A 20,040-nucleotide genomic window follows, 5' to 3' on the forward strand; every position below is an offset into this window, starting at 1 on the left:
AAAAGTACATAAAAGATGTTGTCTTGATCACAACTCAGAATTTCAATTCTGTGAAGGACTTTCTACCTGTTTGGTTAGATATCTCCGCCAGTAAACAAGGGATGCACTGGAAGCAACACAAGGGTTTTCCAGGTCTAGAAGCTTTTCTGAACCCAGTGGAGCAGCTGGGGCTGCACAAGGAGAGTGGGACCTGAGAGAAAGAATAATAAAACATCAGAAAAGAATAGAAAATCTGAGTTTACAGAGCTCATTCATGAGCAACAAAACTAAGGTAACAAGTGTATTGAATTAAGTTCAATGGACCAGAACTGTGTGGGGAAATTGGACAATTTCATTGGCAAACTGAAGTCTTGTTTATCTTCATAAGAATTAATGTATTGCTGAATAATGAAAGGGATCAACCCAAGACCCCTTACATTTGTAGCCATTTTCATGAAAGTGCTTTATATTAACATTATTTAAACTAGTGAAACTCCAGGTGGGTGAATTTCCTGAAGGAGGAAAAGCACAAAAAAAGCGCAAAAAACAGCAAACACCAAATGGACAAGACACAGCACAGAAAGAGTGTTTAGGTACTAGCAGATTTGGAATTGTAGTTATACTAAGGTATAGGCAGAGACTCAGGATTAAGTCTAGGGGCAGAGATACCACGGTATAGGTAGGGGTAATTGCAAAAGGACATAGTTAGAGGTAATATTATGGCATAGATATGGGAAGAGGTACATGAGTTTGGGTAGGGGAGGCAATACTATGATGTAGAGAAATAGGGTAGAGGCAGTAGGGTCCAGGTAAGGGTAGCAGTGCGCTCCTATTTGGGGTAGATACACATTGTTTATATATGGGTGGAGGTTATACTGCATAGGTAGGGGTGGGGGTATACATGTGGAGGTAAGGTAGAGGTATTAGCGTATGTGCACTTTCATAAGCATGGGGTATGGGCAGAGCAGTAGTAGAAGGGTACAGGTAGGGATAGTAGTACATCGTGTAGCAAGGAGTAAATAGACTGGAGTATAGTTGGGATCAAATGTGCAGGGTGTGGACAATTAGTTGAGGATGCAGGGTATAAATAATGGGGTAGTGGTAAATGGTAAATGTAAGTATTATTGTATTTGTGTGTATGCAACGTCTGAGGTATTGTGGCATATGCATGTTAGAGGTGCTAGAGTAAAGGCAGGTGTGTTGGTTCTATATACGTGTGGGGTACTAGATATATTGAGCTGCTGGGGAAACACTGTTAGGGTAAGGTATCAGCACTTTAGTAGATGTAGGTAGAAGTATGGAATGAGGTACTGTAGAACCGGTGGGTTACAAGGATAAGCCAGGGCAGAGATACTAGATTCTAGGGAGTGGTGGAGTGTGCAAAACACATTTTTTGAGTGATCACCTCCATTTTGTATGATGACTGGTATTGCTGTTTTGGTCAACTGCACACTGGGGCCACCACTGTACAGTCTCCTATGTATCTGCTCTGACACCTAAAACATGGTAACATTGGCTAATCCCGAACTGACATATTTAAGTTTTCTATAAGGCCATAATATATGGTGCAGGAAAAGCAGACCAATTACATGGTAAGTTAAAAGCCACCTATGGGCTCCTGAGCTTGTTGTGTCATCCTCTAGGCTGACAAAGATGACATGCCTTCATTTCTAGTTATGGAGCCTGACTGCTGCAGCTTTTAAAACTGCATGCACACCTGTCAAAATAATCATTTTTTACTGGAATGAATCTGACTTTTAAATATTAAGTAATCATCCATAAGTAGGCCTTGTAGCAAACAAGGTAGTGTGACTGGTAATTATAATTGTTACATGCACACTAACGTTCAGATGAACTAATAATTCTGATATCTTTGTTTTGGGATTTGCTATAAATAGTTGAGAAAAATAACTTTTAAAAACTTTAGACTTTGCCTGAACCTCCAGTAGGCTAATGTCATGATTGCCTGTAAGGCTAAAAATGAACGCAGAGGTGGGCTCACAGACTGTAATAAAAGGCCATTTATTCTCACAATGAGATTGCTTAACACACTTCCATTGCAGGAATATGGTTGCAGTGATGCCTCATCCTAGATGGTGGTCATTGTGAACAAGGATGCCCCAAAGTGAAAGTGAAACTAAATAAAATATTGTGAGATTTGAAAATTTCATCTTGAATCTTTAGTATGAAAGCAGAAAGCAAAGTAAATCAAATCACTTCCCAAACTTGCCACTGGACTCTTGAAAAACCATGGAATTTTGGAGCCATGATTTGTTCTTCATGTTGCATTGGATGCTTACTTCTCTCGCCACTACTACTGGCCTTGAGAGTTTGATACCAGGGTGTACTTTCATCCATTAATGCTATTTCCTGAACTTTAATAAGGATTTGCTTGTGACTGAAAATGCAAATCACGATATGGAAAAGAACATTGCTGAACTAGGAACTAGGAATCATTTGATAAGAAATCGAAGACAGAGCTTTCAGCATATTTTGTGAACATTATTGAGTTGTGAGTGCTGTTAACTCACTCCCTATGATACTGTGACACTTTAATTGTTTTTTTCTAGAAAGTATAGTGTAGGGTGACTTATTTAACACACATTTTGATTATCATCCCTATAGAGAATGACAGCGTAAAAAGTCATCACTATTTTTTTGTTTATATATGGCTTAAATCTTATACAACATGTAAGGATAGTAGCTGAGAATGGTGTATTTGTTAACCAGGTATTCGTTTGCTTTAAAACAGAGTGAATTTAGAATCTAGCATATCATAGTAGAACATTTTCTTTGGAGAACAGAATAAATATGTTGGGCTTACTGAAATCTGTCTGTGACTAAGCCTTGCACCAGGTTATTTTTTTGTTCTTATCCCCATTCTGCCCCCCCTTGGGTATCCATGAGTCACGTTGAATGTGTATGGTTGTGGAGGGCCCTTCTGATGACTAGGTGCAACCCTGAGCTTATTCATAATCCTTCCACCAAACAAGGACTACTGGTAAGTCCCAAGAGTTTGTGATAAATTAGGAAGCCCACAAATAAAAAATTCTGCCCAAGTAACATACATCCAGCCACTTTTTCTCTGGATGATATGGGAAAGGTTATGGGAACCTTACATAAAGATATTTGAGGAAACCAGGAATGAAAATCAATGGTCCTGTTAACAAATAATGGAAATCTCGGGCAGAGAAAATATAGTAAATGCCTTCACTGTTCCTCTCCCAACTACTGATTATGGGGAAGACCAGGTTCAGGTTACAGTTTATAGAGAAATATCACAGGTAGTGATACGTATACAGACAAGCCCCAGAAAGGAGTGAAGGAAACCCACAGAAATTGGGAATAATTATTAATCAATGTTGGCCATAACACACCCCATGTTGAGCTTGCAACTACTAAGGATATAGTTATTTTCCTCAATAGGATATTTGACGATTCACTCTGTATTTTTTCATGCAATATTAAAGACCCAAATTGTAAAATCCGTCATTGGGAATGGGAGTGTTTTATGAAACAACATGATATTTGCTGTCTACAAGAAACATGGTTTCATAGGGTGAACCCAATAAATTACCTTATGGAATTTTGAAACCCACAGTATGCTTTAGGATAGGCAGGTCGATTTGGGGGCTCTCACGTTATGTTTCTTGCAAGTTGAGTTATAAATCTCTGCAAATTGTTGTAGGGCACTGTCACTGAAATATCCTGTGTTTAAGAATATCACATATTGGTGTTGATCTTGGTAGTATCGATATTCCTAATGGCTATATACCTTCTTGTTGGGATCTGGAATTCAGGCCATTTAGGATGAGGTGGATGATTATATTGAGAAATGTATCACCACAAGGAAAATTCAACAACAGTTATCTATTATTTCCCTGCAGTGACTTTGATACCTTCCCCACCTGTGAAGTAGCCAACAGTGAGGTCCTTAATGAAGAAAGCTGGTATAGCATCCCAGTATCATATATGCAATATCTACATAATAGGGGAGAGTGTTATCTTTATTTATGCAAAAAGAAGGTCTACAGTTCCTAAATGGTTATACTCCATCAGATTCTCCAGCTAATAATACTTTCAGGTAGGGTTCAAAATCATTTTTGATTGACTTTGGTATCATAAACACCAAAAGCTGGGGTAAGGTTATTGACATTGAAGCTTTAGTGAGGGTAGAGCAACTATAATCCCAATATAGTCTGCTTCGTGCAAACACAGTGGGGGAGGGTGGCAGTAAAAGTGGGGGGATTTCTGAATTGATGTGATCAAATGACAGAAAGGTAGTTCATTGGAGTACTGATAGATATTGGAAAAAACAAAGCTTCTTAATGATTACGCACTTGTATAGCGCACGACTACCCGTAGGCATCTCGGCTCTTGTACGAATACCGCCGAGGAACCCTTCCTGGCCTTTCCCTGTGAGGAGCCCACTCCTGGGCACCCCCAGTGTGAAGTCAGGCATCCTCAGCGTTGTTGGGGCCGTTGTAGAGATTAAGCAAGCTATTTCCCAGATGTGCAGAGTGGGACTCATGATTAGAATAGGCACCGAGGCGAGATTTATCAGGTCCAAGGAAATTGAGTCTGAGACTCACCGAGGCAGGAATTGAACCCTGGTCCCGGCCAGACTACTGCATCAGGGTCTGCCACTCTAACCATTGAGCCACACTTCTCTACAGCATGGAATTCAGTTTTAATAGTGTCCTACTAGCTGGAGATATCTGCAATATGAATATTAGAATTATTGATTCATTCATAATCATGATGGAACATACAAAATTGCTGTGGTCACACCCAGTCAGGAATCTGTAAACACGATTGATTAAACAGCAAAACACTGTCTGGTTTGACCTAGAGTGCATAGTGCATTAATCAATCAGCACCTTTCCACGCTACATGAAGTGACATTTCAGCAGTTCAGAAGTAAGTATAATGATCTGATCAAATGAAAAAAAAACTAATGTTAAACTAAAGCTGTGGCTGTAGCTAATGGAGGCAGCTGACAGAAAAGATACAAAAACATTTTGGAAAATTATCTCTACTTTTGGAAATAGTGGTACGCCTTCCTTTGATTAAGATGTTGGTTTAAACTAATGGGTGAGTCATTTCAAGCAATAATATAACAACACACAACTTGGTACCACAGTGAGCAGCAAAGTGTACGTAGGTGAAAACGGGATCTATTGATTCTAGCACTGTTCAGTATGAAATAGCACAGGGCCCGGATCTAATGCCTCTCTATTGATACTGTGTAAAGTCGGAAATATGTTCCCCGAATTCTCATCCTGGTGTTCATTGCGGATATTGCAGAGTATATGTTTCTGGACTCATGGCAATCAGCAATCTTGGTACCCCAGCATAAATAGGAAGTAGAAACAACCCTGCTAACTATTGCCCAATTTCTCTTCTGGACATAGCAGGGAAGAACCTGGGTAAGCTACTACTAAACAGACTACAGGATACAATAGAAACAATAGAATACTAACAGAGACGCAGGCCAGCTTCCAGCCCAATATCTGCACAGTGGATCAAGCTCTATGCTTATATCGATTAGAATAGTTAGGAATAGCGACCTGTACCTAATCGTTGTGAACTCAAATTCGGCCTTCGACTTCATCAATCTTGCAAAGCTATGGTCATCTATCTGCAAGATGGACATGATGCTGCCCTGCTTAGTGCTATTATTTTGTCCTACATACTAACAACGCGGCCAGGGTCCGTGAGGGGTGCCTAGGAGAGTGTAGTGCCATCTTCCCAATTGATCAAGGCACCATGTATAGTTGTGTCATGGCACCAGTTCTTTTCAGTATGTTTCTGAATGACATAATGGAGAGTTTGCAAAAAGCTAATTTAGAGGTACTTACCAACACAGGGAGTAAGATGCCTATTTGATTCTTTGCAGATGATGCGGCCACAGAAACCTCCTCACACAAACAAAAAAAACATTCTTGGACTATTGTACCAAGAAGGACCTAATTATAGACACTTTGAAGACACCGTTCAGGCTCATCAAGCCAACTTCTCCTCTTGGAAATAAACTTAGGGTATCTGGTATTCCATTAGAGTGGTTGTCAGTTATGATTACTTGGAGATCCACTTTGAAAAACATTTAACATGGATGTACAGATAGACAAGGCTATGACATGTTCTATACAAACTTCTAGGCAATCCTTTCTTTGAAACAAAAGGTGGGTGGCCAGTATCTGAGTGTGATTGTGCAGCTTTGCTAGCAAAAGGCTGTGACGACTGCTCTTTATAAGGCTGAGCCATAGGGGTGTAGCATGGTTTTACACATGATATTTTGGTTTTGATTTTTTTTATATATTGTAATGCAGATGCTGATGACAGTTGTATACATAAATAAATGCATATTAACAAAAATAACATACATTAATCAATATTGGCTGCATTTGTATATCAACCCCGTGCTTTTCCTACCACTGGGTAAAAGGTTATCTTGCTTGAAAGATGAAGCCACTTTTTGATCTAAAGCTCTGGTGGAAAAATGTAGTCCACTATTAATACAATGTAGAAGCATTCAAGAAAAACATGTAAAGAATTTTTCGATCAACACTCTTTAGCACAGGTGTTGATAGTAAGTTGGGAAAATAAAATGATTTCAATACATTACACAATTTCAAAAATTGGTATTGGAGTCTAACTGGCATAAAGAAAAGGAGCCATTATTTTCACAAGAGGCTTATAAGAGGAATTGAAAGATGTACTTTTTCAAATTCCAGATAGACCTAAGGATTTCGAAGAATTGATTGACTTAAACATAAATCCAGATCAGAGGATTTACAAAAGAAGAGTTGAGAAAAGAAAAATGGAAAACAGAATGAGGTGACCTAATAGAACTCTCTCAAGAGAGCAAGTTCACTGTCCAACCTCTAAACAGTCACAGATTGGTACTGAACATCTACGTCTTTGTAAAAAAAGAAAAAGATTCACATAGACCAAACAACTTATGTTCATATTGTGGCTCATGAAAGATTTTGCTGAACGATTTTCCAATAAACCAAAGTTGGTTGGAAAAGAAAAATTGCTCAGCGACCGTAAGGGATGGTTTGTTGAGTAGCATCCATGGATAACCTTATTAAATAAGTATTATTGAATACCTTACAGCTTGGGGTGTTAGTTTGCCATTTAGGTTTAAAGCTCCAAACAAACAAAAGACCAGAACAAGATGGAACTGTAGATGGTATATTCCTTACTTGAGGACAGATAACAGATTCCACTGTACCCATGCAAATTATTAGCTTACAAAAACAGAGGGAAACCCTCTCTTTGATGTTATTGATAACACTACAACTGATGAGTTTGGGAATTCCTTGACTAACCAAGCATAAGCTTTCAATAGTTTGGGTAGAAGGTACAGGTTTTTTCCCCTCTAGTTTGTCAAGAATTATTCAAGATTGAAGGTTTGAATAAGGCAAATATTACTTGAAGAACCTGAGAAGATAATCCTTAGAGAATATCATGACTATATTGAAGTATTCAATAAACAATACACTGAGACATTACCACCACATGCACCAAATGACTGGTGTATTGATTTGGAGCCAGAAGCCCAAATCTCTTTTATTCAAATCTATGTTCTCACTGAACAAGAGACTGATTACTTAAATATTTTTTGGATACAAATGTGGCAAATGAATGTATCATACACTCCCTGTTTCCTGTATCCTTAGTCCTGTTAGATGATGCACAAATATTTACCAAAATAGATTTAAGAGGAACTTATTATTGAGTATGTGAACAAGAGGGTGATGAGGGTGTTAAGTAAAAAATGTGATCTATTTCGATATCAAGTAATGCCATTCAGATTTTCAATTTTTCATCATTGGCATCCTTGAATATTATATAGGCATATTTGCTTTACAACATCCTAATTGTTTCAAGGGATCTTGAAGATCATGTCTATCATACACATTTAGTACTAGGAAAACTAAGGGAAAATAATTTATACGAACAAAGCAGAGAAATTATTTTTCCATGTCTACAAAGGGGAATTTTTGGAATTTGTTGAGTCCTAGGTGGGTTTGAATATGGATGACAGGAAAATCAGAGCAATCCTGGATTAGCCAACTCCTAAACCAGAGAAGAGTTCTTTGGTTTTGTAATGTTTATTGGTGATTCATCAAATATTTTTCTCAAATTGTCTCTACAATCAAAGGTTGCTGAAAAAGGAGCCACCTTTCTTTGAGGTCCTTATGTTGACAAGGTCTTCATAGAACTGAAGAAACAATTCACCTCAGATCCAGTTTTAAGGGATGTACGTTGTTACAACGCATGCTTTTAGCACGCATGCTGTAACAACGCGGTTTTTATAGCGCATTCTTTTCAACGCATAACAGAAAGGGGTGTTGGATAGTGAATATTTTAATTTACTATTCCAACACCAGTCCCCGTTGACACTAGGGAAGGTGTTGGATAGTAAATTAAAAGTATTCCCTATCCTTGAGCGCCCCCCAGAGTCATGCGTTGTAATAGAATGCGATTTAAAAACCGCGTTGTAATAGCACTGCGTGCTAAAAGTTGCGTCGTAAACGACGTTCCCCGTTTTAAGACATCCAGAAACAGGTTTACCATTCTTTGTGGCAACGGATGCTTCAGATTTTGATCTTGGTGCGTTATTATCCCAACAACATCCTGACACTGGACACTTTTATCTAGTGGCATGTCTCTCTAAACACTTAACACCTCAAAATATAATCATACATTTGCTGAGATGGAGGTATTGGCCATCAAAATAGCATTTTCAGTACGGCAACAGCATATATTTAGAATTAAATTGCCTGTTACTGTTTTTACTGACCACCAAAATTTGTTTTTCCTAAAATCAGCCAGAACTCCTAGAGTGAGACAAATGATATGGTTACTTTTGTTTTCAGAATACAACTTTGTCATAACATTTTGACAAAAACAATTAAACAAGAGACAGGGATAGGGTACCGGATATAGGATACAGAGTTAGGTAGAGATAGCGTTATAAGGGTATAAACCTTGGGTAGAAAAACGAGGGCATGATTCAATGTAAAGGTACTAGTGTATTGATGGGCTCGAGGCTATAGGTGATAGGCAGGAGTAAAAAATATTTACAAAGAATATAAGAAAGTGAGGGGTATGAGGAGAACCGCTTAATGTAACAGAAGTGATGGGGTGGGGGGGGTAGGGGTTATATATTACACAGCTTGAAAGATTGGTTTTATGGATATGGACCCGGCTGAGGGAACGGAGCTGCTGGGCCTATCTATTCAGAGCTGTTCTGGGACTATTTATTCCAGAGTCTTGTGTTACAGGGCTCCAGGGGCCTTTAGCGTTCAGCAGCAACAATTGCTATTAGCGACCCTAACTAATATGGCAGCTTCCCATCATAATCTGATAATTTTAGGGGATTTTAACCTTTGGCTAAATGGTTCCCTGGATGTAGGGTTAGCAAATTTGCTTCACTCATGCGAAAGCTTCAGACTTTATCAACAAGTCACTGAAGCTACCCACAAGACGGGGCACCTCCTGGATTTGGTGTTTAGTGTCCCGGATTTGGTCGTTATGGGGGAAATTTTGCCTATGGATTGGACAGACCACTCCCTTGTCAAATTTTATGTTAAAAGCAAGGGTTCTCAAACAAGGACTCCACGGGTGACTAAGGAGTTTCTGAGTAGAGATTGGAAGACTCTTGTCCTCCGGCCGGGTGTTTGAAGTGGAAGAGTGCTTTGCTTTGGATAAGCAAACTGAGTAGAACTATGCCTCACTCTGCACCAAGATCACGGAGGTGCTGAATTCTCATGCCCCCTTAATGTTCGCAGCTGCAAGGGAAAAAACTCTGCCCCTTGATTTAATGACATGCTGAGGAATTTGAAGCGTGGCTGTAAACAAGCGGAGAGATGCTGGAGGCGCAAATATGAGGAATCCTATAGGATGCAGTGGAAGCTTAAAATCTTGGAATACAAGACTCATATTAGTAAATCTAAGGCCGACTACTATTCATCCGTGATTTGTAATGCTACCAATAGTTCTAGGAGCATTTTCAATATATTAAATAGTCTTACTAGCCCTGAGTGTTCTAAGAACTCCATTGCTCCGTCTCAGGAACTCTGCGAGAACCGTGCCAAATTCTTTAAGGAGAAAATCGAGCTAATGATTGAGGACTTGGAGGACTCTACTGTGACTGACTGTCCAGTGGCCACGGGTCATGGAACGCTGGTAGACAAGATCAATGAGCAGGTCGTTGGGTGAGCCTCTATTAGAGTTCCCGCTACTCACGGAAGAAGCATTCAGCGGGCTGGCAAGGGGGATCTCGTCTGGTTCTCCTTTGGACCCGGTGCCACATAAGATCTGGAAGGAGATGGAGGAGGAATTATTTCCTACTCTCCGCCTGATTTGTAATCAATCTTTCAACACGGGTATTGTTCCAGCCCAGTGGAAGCAGGCGGTGATATCTCCCCTGCTGAAGAAGCCTTCTTTAGACCCGGGCTCCTCTAAGAACTATAGAACCATTTCCCTGCTACCTTTCCCCGCTAAAATTGTGGGGGGCTGGGTTAGTCTAACTCTCTCCAAACACCTGGAACAGCATCTCTTATTAGAGGAAGATCAATTTGGTTTCCGGACGTCTCATGGGACCAAAACAGCGTTGGTCATGGCAGTGGACAAGCTTCAGAGGCGTGCAGACAGGGGACAGGCAGCGGCTTTGATCCTGCTTGACATGTCTGCCGCCTTTGATACGGTTAACCATGAGATCTTGCTGGGCCGCCTAAGTGATGCTGGGTTGGGAGGCAGCGCTCTGAGATGGTTTCAGTCATTTTTGCAGGACAGACAGCAGGCGGTATCCCTGCCTCCCTTCCAATCGGCTTTTTCCAGTGTCTTACACGGGGTGCCACAGGGATCAGCAATTAGTCCCATTCTTTTTAACCTATATTTAAGACCTCTGATCTCACTTATTAAAGCCTATAAAATTAAAATAATAAACTACGCTGACGACACTCAGATGATCCTCTCCTTTGAGGCAGAGGAATCAACACCCGTGGAAGTATTCCACAACTGTCTGCGTGATACGTCATGCTGGCTAAAGAATAATTCCCTCCAGTTTAATGCTGGGAAGACGGAGGTGCTTTTTAGCACTGGGAATAAGATCTCCCGGCCATTTTCAGAACATTTTTGGCCTCCGGAGACAGAGACGAAAGTGCGGCCAGTGAAATCAGTTCGCAACCTAGGGGTCATGCTTGATCAGAAGCTCAGCATGGAGACACACGTCAAAAAGACGACCTCCTGCTGTTTTGCTATTCTGCGGTCTTTGCGAAAGATCATGCCATTACTTCCATCCATGCTCAGACGTGAGTCCCAGGCTCTCCACACCACTGGAGTCAAGCTATCCAGGCCGATGAAGGCTGATAGCCAGAAACCGGTCCTTGGATGCATGATTCCGGTCTGGGAAAGACATGGCTTGGTAGTTCGGACTGCACTGTTCCCATGAGGCACAGGGTCAGAGCTGATTTGCATATAGCCAGTGTCTAACCCAGGGTGGTGTGGAGTGCAAAAAAACGATGGATTTAGGCCCAGATCCTTGTACTGGGGTGAATGTATGACATTGTTCTACATTCTGTCCATCAACTGTGTTTTTTTGAAATTTCACCCCGAGTGGGCTGGGGATGCTCAGACGTGAGTCCCAGGCTCACCACACCACTGGAGTCAAGCTATCCAGGCTGATGAAGGCTGATAGCCAGAAGCCGGTCCTTGGATGCTTGATTCCGGTCTGGGAAAGACATGGCTTGGTAGTTCGGACTGGACTGTTCCCATGAGGCACTGGGTCAGAGCTGATTTGCATATAACCAGTGTCTAACCCAGGGTGGTGTGGAGTGCAAAAAAACGATGGATTTAGGCCCGGATCCTTGTACTGGGGTGAATGTATGACATTGTTCTACATTCTGTCCATCAACTATGTTTTTTGCAATTACTTCCATCCCAGGCGCGCGCCCAGGTGGCAAGGTGTACAATCCTCAGTAGGTTGGACTACTGTAACGCCTTGTTTTTGGAGTCCCCTGGTTTCCTTTTGGATAGGCTCCAAAGACTGCAATCAGCGGCTGCTAGGTTGGTCCTGGGGCTTCCTAGGAGAGCACATGCGCCGGCGGCCTTGGCGAAGCTACACTGGCTCCCCCTGAGACAGAGGGTTCAATTCAAGGCCCTCTGCCTCGTGTTTAAGGCCTTACACGGAATAGGCCCTCTAACCCTGCAATCTAAATTTGCGTGGTACTCCCCAACCAGGCTGCTTCGTTCCTCAGCGGCTAGGTTGGTGAGAGTGCCTAGGTTTAGGAAGATCAGATCTGGGGGCAGATCTTTTGAGGTGGCCGCAGCAAAGCTGTGGAACCTGCTCCCATGCGAAATCAGGCAAATCAATGAGCTTCTCCCGTTCGAAAAATTGTCAAAACCTGGCTGTTTCCTTAGGATGTGTAACTGCCCGCTCTGTCCTGTTCTGTCTGACACTTTCGCCCTTTTTGAGCCATCAGCGCCAGGATGCCTGCTAGGTGACAGTGCGCTTTATAAGACACATAAATAAATAAATAAATACATAAGAGAAAAAAAATAGAGGTGAAGAAGGGGGATAAACAGAAAAACAAAGGGGAAAGAATGGTTCTACATGATCAAGAATAAAGAGACCAGCAGGAAATATTTTGACATGTAGTTCTTTCTCCAGGATGGATTGAACATCCTCACCACACATTTAGGAAAAATAAAGGAAACTGGTTCCTGAACAAGGTTTCTCAAGATCAGGTTTCCTTAAATGTGTTTTTCTCCAGCATTGCAAGCAATTGCAATGCATACCAATGATTTCAAGGTAAGGAGAATGTAAGAGACATGACGTTATTTATGCTGTATGATATGTATATGACAAACATGCAGCAAATGGAATACAGTGTCATGATGTATTTCTTAGTAATTTAGAGAATTGTGATCTAGAGGTAGCAAATGCAGGCCAAGAATGAAGGTGAGTAAATACAGATTAGAAGCTGTTGAGATTTGAGAACATTTATATGTAATGCATGGGAAGTTAAATTGAAACAAAAGCCTGTTAAAACCGACAATGCTCTATCCTTTGATCTCATCTATCTACTATCAGACTTTTGCGTCACTTCAAATTAGTAATACTTGAATCTCTCTTCTCGCACTTCTTTAGTCACACGGACTGCCTATTCTTCTACATGTTTACCTCTTCACCAGGATCAGCCTGAAGGGTCTGTCCTTTGCCTCTGCTTTTCAAATTATATGAGACCCCTTGACTGAACTAAATTTCTTCATCAAACTTACATGTGATTTAAAATTCAAAGACTCACTGATCTTTCTTTCTCTATGTTTACTTCTCAGCTGCATAACTCTGTCTCTTCTTGTCTTTTGGCCATTATTCACTATGTGCTCCTACACTCGCTTCACCTGTTATGACTGAGATAAGGGCCTTTTTTATCTGATACTATGTACATGTTATGATATAATATCCACAGCGCCTGGTTTCCATGCTCATTACTGTGGCACTTTACGTGGTGTACTTTTTTGTGGTTTAATATGCGATCCCTGAAATAACAACGTTGGTCATTTTTTACCACACTGTAAAACAATGTTTTATCAATTTATGTGACCTAATGTTTTATTTATAGAATATACCCTGTTGAAATGTAGTTTTTCAAAAACTGTTTGCTTTTATGGCTCTTAGCTGCTGAATTCAATTGAATTGAATTGACTGAGATTTTTATTTGTTCTTCTTCTGCTAACACTGTGCCTGGTTTTGGTTTATCGACTTCATCTTATCATCCTCCTTTTTCTTTCTCTATCTTTATTCACAACATTTTTTGTGGTCATTTATTATGCCTCTTGTTTTTTCACCCACATCAACACAGTTACCCATTACTGCTGGCATCAGCTTTTTAATATTTACAAATCTGCCCTTTTTTCCTCATGGTCACTCTGTGGTTTCAAGTGGGGCTTTTTGATCCTCTCTTCTTTTTGGTCTCCTGTAATAAGCTCTTCATTCTCCTCACATAACCCAGCTTCCCTTTCAAATCTCCTGCCATTGCTTGTGTTTTTGTGTTCCTTGCCTCACTTTGCAGTCTTCCCTTTCTCACTCCTGTGAATGTTTGCTGTCCCACCCTTGCCTGTAAATCACTCCGTAGTTTCCTCCTTCCCACCTTGCCTCTTCTACCTACTCAGACCATTACCTCAGCAATCGAATTATTTTGTCTTAGCTGAAAAAATGGGGTACAGTTATACACAGCCCAGCTCCTGCCACTCCAAAACCAGTCCCCAGTGGTAAGGCAAAGGTTAATCTTCTACAAAGGAGGTTCCCCATTAGATCAGCTTCATTGGACCATTGAAATTCATTTTTCTCTCTTAACACTCTTAGTTTATACAGACATAATGTCCCAATAGTCTTATTTCAATTAAAAAACCATTTATTTACATTTTAAGTACACACCCAACATGTGTTTCAGGGATACCACCTTTCTCTACCCTTTCAATTTGTACAGTTTATATGTCTCCCATGTGTGTGGTTTCTTAAATAAAGACTTTCCATATTTGATTCTTTAGTTGCCCCATTAGCGATATCAGCAGCTCAAACACGGTTGCTTCTTAACTCCTCAATGGGCTTTCCATAGTCTATTGAGACCCCAATGAGGAGTTAAGATGCAACAGCTCGGAGTTGCCAATACTGGAAAATAAAGTTTAAAAAAAAGGTTGATTTGGCCATGGGGATCCTGTAACTTGGAGCTAGGTTAGTGAGCCTAGTGCAGCTCCTGAGATAAACAAACACTGTGGATGGCCTGACTGTAGACTGTGCACAGCAGAGTTGGCAGCAGAAAACTGTTAAATGTGATATATAATCAATACACACAAAACTAAAGATTGAAGTGTAGCTATGGTTGGCTTTAGTTTTAACATTTATATAAACTTAAGAAAATGAATATGTAAGCTTCTTAAAGGTGAAGAGGAAAACTTTTCAGCACTATTTGCGCTTTCTGATAGTTACCCAACTGGTCTCACAATTATGTAGGATGAACATCTGAGAAAATCACTAGAAAAAGCTAACTTATACCCAAAAAATTCAATGACATTTGCAAGTTATGCTACTTCCCACAACAAACATGCAATCAATAACTCCTCGCTAAATGCAATGCTTATGACTGTATAATATATAGCCATGAACATCTGAAAGCACAACATAAATATGTAGCCTTACATACACAAACCAATAAATAATACTACATTCATAGTTAACTCTTTCTCTGTGATAAGGCTAATATATTTATTCTATTCTGAAAGAATATTTAAATTTCTAGTTAAGTCTTTCATATCAAGGGTGAGGTCATGAGGATTGCATTTTCTGAGTTATGGTTTGCATATTATGACATCAGCCCCACATATCTACAATTCAATTGGCCTTTTCCACCTCTATGTTCTTCTTTTTTCCTACTACCCGCACTACCTTCATAGCATCCCTCACCTCTTGCTGCTCTTTTACTGCCAACACTACTGCCTTTTTTCCAAAAATCAATTGAATTCATTCCCATATTCATGGCTGCCAACATGCCATCCACCCCTTCTCTCTCCTTTAATCTACCAAACTATACAGGTCCTGCATTTTTCTACTGGAGTTTTTTTCCTGACTAATCTCTTGCTTAAGCCCATATTTCCCTTTTCCTTTTACTGATTTTGAGCACACTGCTCTTCCTGTCTCTCAATCCCATTTCATCAGCACATGTGGAAGGAAATGCTCTTCTTTCATGATCACCCCCCCCGGTTTTGGACTGATACTGCTGGTTTCTCTACGCTGTAAGTGCACTGGGTACTGCCAAAAAGGCCCCAATGCTCTTGATCTGATCCTTAGAAAGGTATAGCTCTAATTGTCTCATATGACATGAGTTAGCTTACTTCTAAGTCCCTATCAGCATACGCTACTACAGGAACCCAGGGCCTGGATGTTAAAAGTGCCCCTCACAGACTGCTGCACTTATTGTGACAAAGCAAAGCATGAATCTCAAACCACCACTGCTAGCTAAGAAGGCAATTACTAAACTGATAACTCGACCTTGCTATTTGTAATAACAGAAAAGCCCTAAACTTATTTTTCAATATTTGCAAGCCACCCCTAGGCAGGCGAACAGAGCCATTATAATGAAAAGATGGGCATGTGTTTTAATAGCTTACATGTTCTAACAGTAAAATTCCTGCATTGTAAATTTTTACTGTGGGAAGATTTTTGCACCATTGGCAGGGCCAGAGCTACATGTTGACAACTCAGCAGGGCTAACTTCTGGATGGAACTACTAAATATGGTACTTCAATGTATGAAAAGAATTGTTGCATTATACCTGGCGTGTTGTTGAAGCCGAATTTAATATAACCTTTGCACAGTTAGCATGTTTAGATAGTTGCTACATTGTTCAAGATTTTCTATGAGAGTTTGGAGTTGCACAAAAGCTGCTGTCATTGTGACAGCCTTCTGCATTCATAGGGAGATGTGTAAGTAACTCTCAGGAAGTGTTAGAAAAGGGGGTCTCAGGGGAGGAGCCTAGCTCGCGGCCGTGATGGTCGCCCTTTAGCTCGGCTCCCGCAGCCCTCCGTCCTGATTGACTATCCTGTCTTCTATCCTGTCCGAGGACGACACATTTTTGGGGCATTGAAACATAACGGCTTGTTTGTACTTACCATCCGACCCCGGGGTCTCGGTGTGCAGTGGCTCCGGAGTTGTGGCCCCCGAGGGATCGGGGCCTCTGCGAGACTTGGACCGGGACCTGGCCGGCGGGATCCGACGGCTCTCGGCCCCGGCCGAGAGCGAGAACCAGTGTTGGGAGCCGATGTGCGAAGATCCCGGCGATCCTGACCCGGGCCTGCCCTGGTGGCCGCGCGGCCGACGTGGGTGAGAGGCCCCGGGACCTGATTCTGTGAAGGGGTCTCCCCCCGCCGCTGCTTAGTCCGGCGGCCCTGGTCCTCTGGGCCCGGACTCCGCTTGTTTGGGGCACCGGTGCTGGTGCTGGCAGAGACCCGTTTTGGGCGGATATCCTTTCGGCATCGAGGCCGCCCTTGCTGGGACCCCCGGAGCTTGTAAAGTCCTACATTTGCGAACTGTTATTTCCGGGGGTCTTGGTGGGCGGCGATTGGGCTGATTCACGAAATGGCGGCCGACCCTCTGGAACGAGAATCACCCTGTGGCGGCGGGCCCGTGTTGCCTAATTGTGTGGGGAACGGATCTGGTGGACGTGAGCCGACGGTCAGAGATATCCTGGAAGCCCTGAGATCCCTGCACGCTTCCCTGGCCCTGGGCGTCTCGGTGGGTCCGCCACGATCTGCCGCCATTTTGGACGGCCATTTCTTATTTATTTATTTATTTATTTATTATAAAGTTTTGTATAGCGCGAACAAGACCCGTGGCTATCAGAGCGCTTAACATGAAATAAGCAACTGCAGTGAGGTGGATGGCATATATATTCGTACCACATGTGACGTTAACGTAAGTAAATATTCTATGATTAAATAATAACAAAACATGTATATATAACAGATATGAGGTAGCACGGTATAAGTTCGAGAAAGATGCTGTTATCCTGTTCAATCAAGTATTCATTCCTGTCGGCCTTTGGGTTGTTCTTATACGTATTCCGTTATATTATAGTCTGTGCTTCCCATTTTAATGTCGTACCTGATCTAAACTAAGGCAGTAGTACAGCAGATCCATGATCAGTGATCTCCACTAAGTAATGTATCTATTCATCAGCAGGCTCTTCACTTCCCGTTTGAATGTTACCAGATTCTGGATTTTCCTGATGTTTGGAGGGAGTGAGTTCCATATTCTGGGGGCTGCTCCTGAGAACGCTCTTTCATATGTTTTTTTCTTTCGGAAGAAGGCTGGTCGTAGTAGCAGCTCCTCAGCACTCCTCGATGGTCGCTTGCCACCGGACAACTGAATTTTCTTTGCTAGATATCTTGGGGTGTTGTCGTGTAGTGCTGTATGTGTGATACATGCTATCTTCATTTGGATTCTTGCTTCATATGGTAGCCAGTTTAATGCTTTCAGGTGCGGGGATATATGGTCATATTTCCTAGTTCCGGTGATAAGTCTTGCAGCAGCGTTAAGACAGGCTTTCAATGGTGCTGTGGACGTTTTTGGTAGACCAGCCAAGGTGGTGCACCCATATTCAATTCTCGAGATAACCAAGGATTGGATTGCCAATTTGAGGTCTGACTCTGTGATGAAGGGTTTCAATTTTCTTAGGTAGTTCAAGTGAAAGCTGGCACTTTTCGCCATTGAGTTAATGTGGGCTTTCATGTCTAGATTCTCATCTAAGATGATTCCTAGAGATTTGGCTGAGTTGACAAGGGTTGGGGTGCAGTTTAGCGCAGTCATGACTTTCATCCATTCCTTTATTTCTATGTTGCTCCTTGGTGGAGAGATAAGTAGGAACTCTGTTTTATGTGCATTCAGCTTCAGGTGATTTGCCGTTAACCATTGAAGTGCCATTTTTATTGTCTCATTCATTAATTCCAATTCTTTTATGGATCCGATCTTTACGTAAATTTGCGTGTCATCAGCATACATGTGATAGGATATTCGGGATTTTTGGAGAATTTTTGTGAGTGGTTCAACGTATAGGTTGAACAGATCTGGGGATAGTGTCGATCCTTGAGGGACTCCAATTGCGTTAGGGCTAGGAAGTGAGATTGATTGGTTAACCAGGAAGCGCTGTGTTCTGTTCTGTAAAAAGGACTCAAACCATTTCAGCACTATTCCCGATATTCCCATCCTGTCCCGTAGTCTGGTCAGTAATGCTTCATGATTTACCGTATCAAATGCCGATGACAGGTCTAGGAGAATAAGTAAGCATGCTTGGTTTTGGTCAAGGGCCTGTAATGCGTCATCAGTAATGTGGAGAATCGCTGTTTCAGTGCTGTGCCCTGCTCTGAATCCTGATTGGCATTCATCTAGCAAGGAGAATTTCGTGATGTGTCGGGTCAGTTGGTTCTGCACACATTTCTCGGTCAGCTTGGCCAGTAACGGGATGTTGGTCACTGGGCGAAAGTTATTAGGATCTGATGTATCTGCTGTGGGTTTTTTGATTATGGGAACGACTTGACCTGTTTTTAGGCAGTCGGGAAGGATCCCTTGTGACAGTGACGCATTTATTATTTCGGTCCATATTGGAATCAGGATGTGATTGATTTCTTTTACGCATTTTGCAGGCAGAGGGTCTTGGTAGTGGTTGTTAGGTTTGATTCCAGAGAGCGTCTTGGCGATCATTTGTTGGTCGTACATTTCGAATGTTTCCCAGCTCGCCTTGTTTTTTGTCATGGTGCAATCCGTTGTAGAGTTGGCATCGTTAGTAGACCGAGGTTCGTTGGGAAGATTCACCGCCGAGTTTTTAAGCTCTATTTCGAGGGCTTTGGCCTTTTCCGTGAAAAATGAGGAGAACTCATCACAGCTTAGCGGTGTTTTTGAATTTTCTTGCACTGTTTTGGCTAGTTTGTTTGATTGCTCCTTTAGTATTTCAAATAGTTTTCGTGGTCTGTTTCTGGCATTATCGAGTTCTGCTCTTATAAATTCCTTTTTTGAGTTGATGATCTTTTTATTATATTGTTTCCTTGTTTTTCTGAGGGCTTCCAGTTCAGGAGATGATGGGTGTTGCCTCCATTTTCTTTCGGCCATTCTCAATTTGCGTCTATCTTCGTTTAGAGCTTCGTCGAACCACGGGTTTTTGGTCTTTTCAGAGATTCGTTTCAATTTTAATGGCATGGTGGTATCAATGATATTTTCAACAGTTGCTATGTAGTGTTCCGTCAGCTCGTTAACATTTTCCAGGTTGTTGGGTGGCTTTAATTCTCTTTCACATCTTTCGACCAGTAGTTCCATATTTGTTTCTTTTGTGTCTCGAGTCCATTTTTTGGTCTTGAACGGTTGCCTGGTCCTACCTTTTCTCGTTGTGGGTATCATGAATATTATGGCGTGATGATCAGACCAGTCACATGGTGTTATGGAGTGGATTGTTGCAGCTTTGTTTCTTGAGATTATCCAGTCTAACGTCGCTC

At 41.6% G+C, this 20,040-nt stretch overlaps 1 protein-coding gene across 1 annotated transcript in view; it reads right to left on the bottom strand.

Moving 5' to 3' along the window:
- The window catches only part of LOC144797885 (extracellular calcium-sensing receptor-like), a 59,985-nt gene that overhangs the window by 939 nt on the left and 39,006 nt on the right, over positions 1-20,040 (bottom strand). The window contains exon 5 of the mRNA XM_078668687.1: positions 67-190. Within this exon, the coding sequence (XP_078524813.1) occupies positions 67-190 (124 nt within the window). The remainder of the gene's footprint in view (positions 1-66; positions 191-20,040) is intronic.

This window comes from Lissotriton helveticus, chromosome 12 (assembly GCF_964261635.1).
Source record: "Lissotriton helveticus chromosome 12, aLisHel1.1, whole genome shotgun sequence".
Lineage (NCBI taxonomy): Eukaryota > Metazoa > Chordata > Amphibia > Caudata > Salamandridae > Lissotriton > Lissotriton helveticus.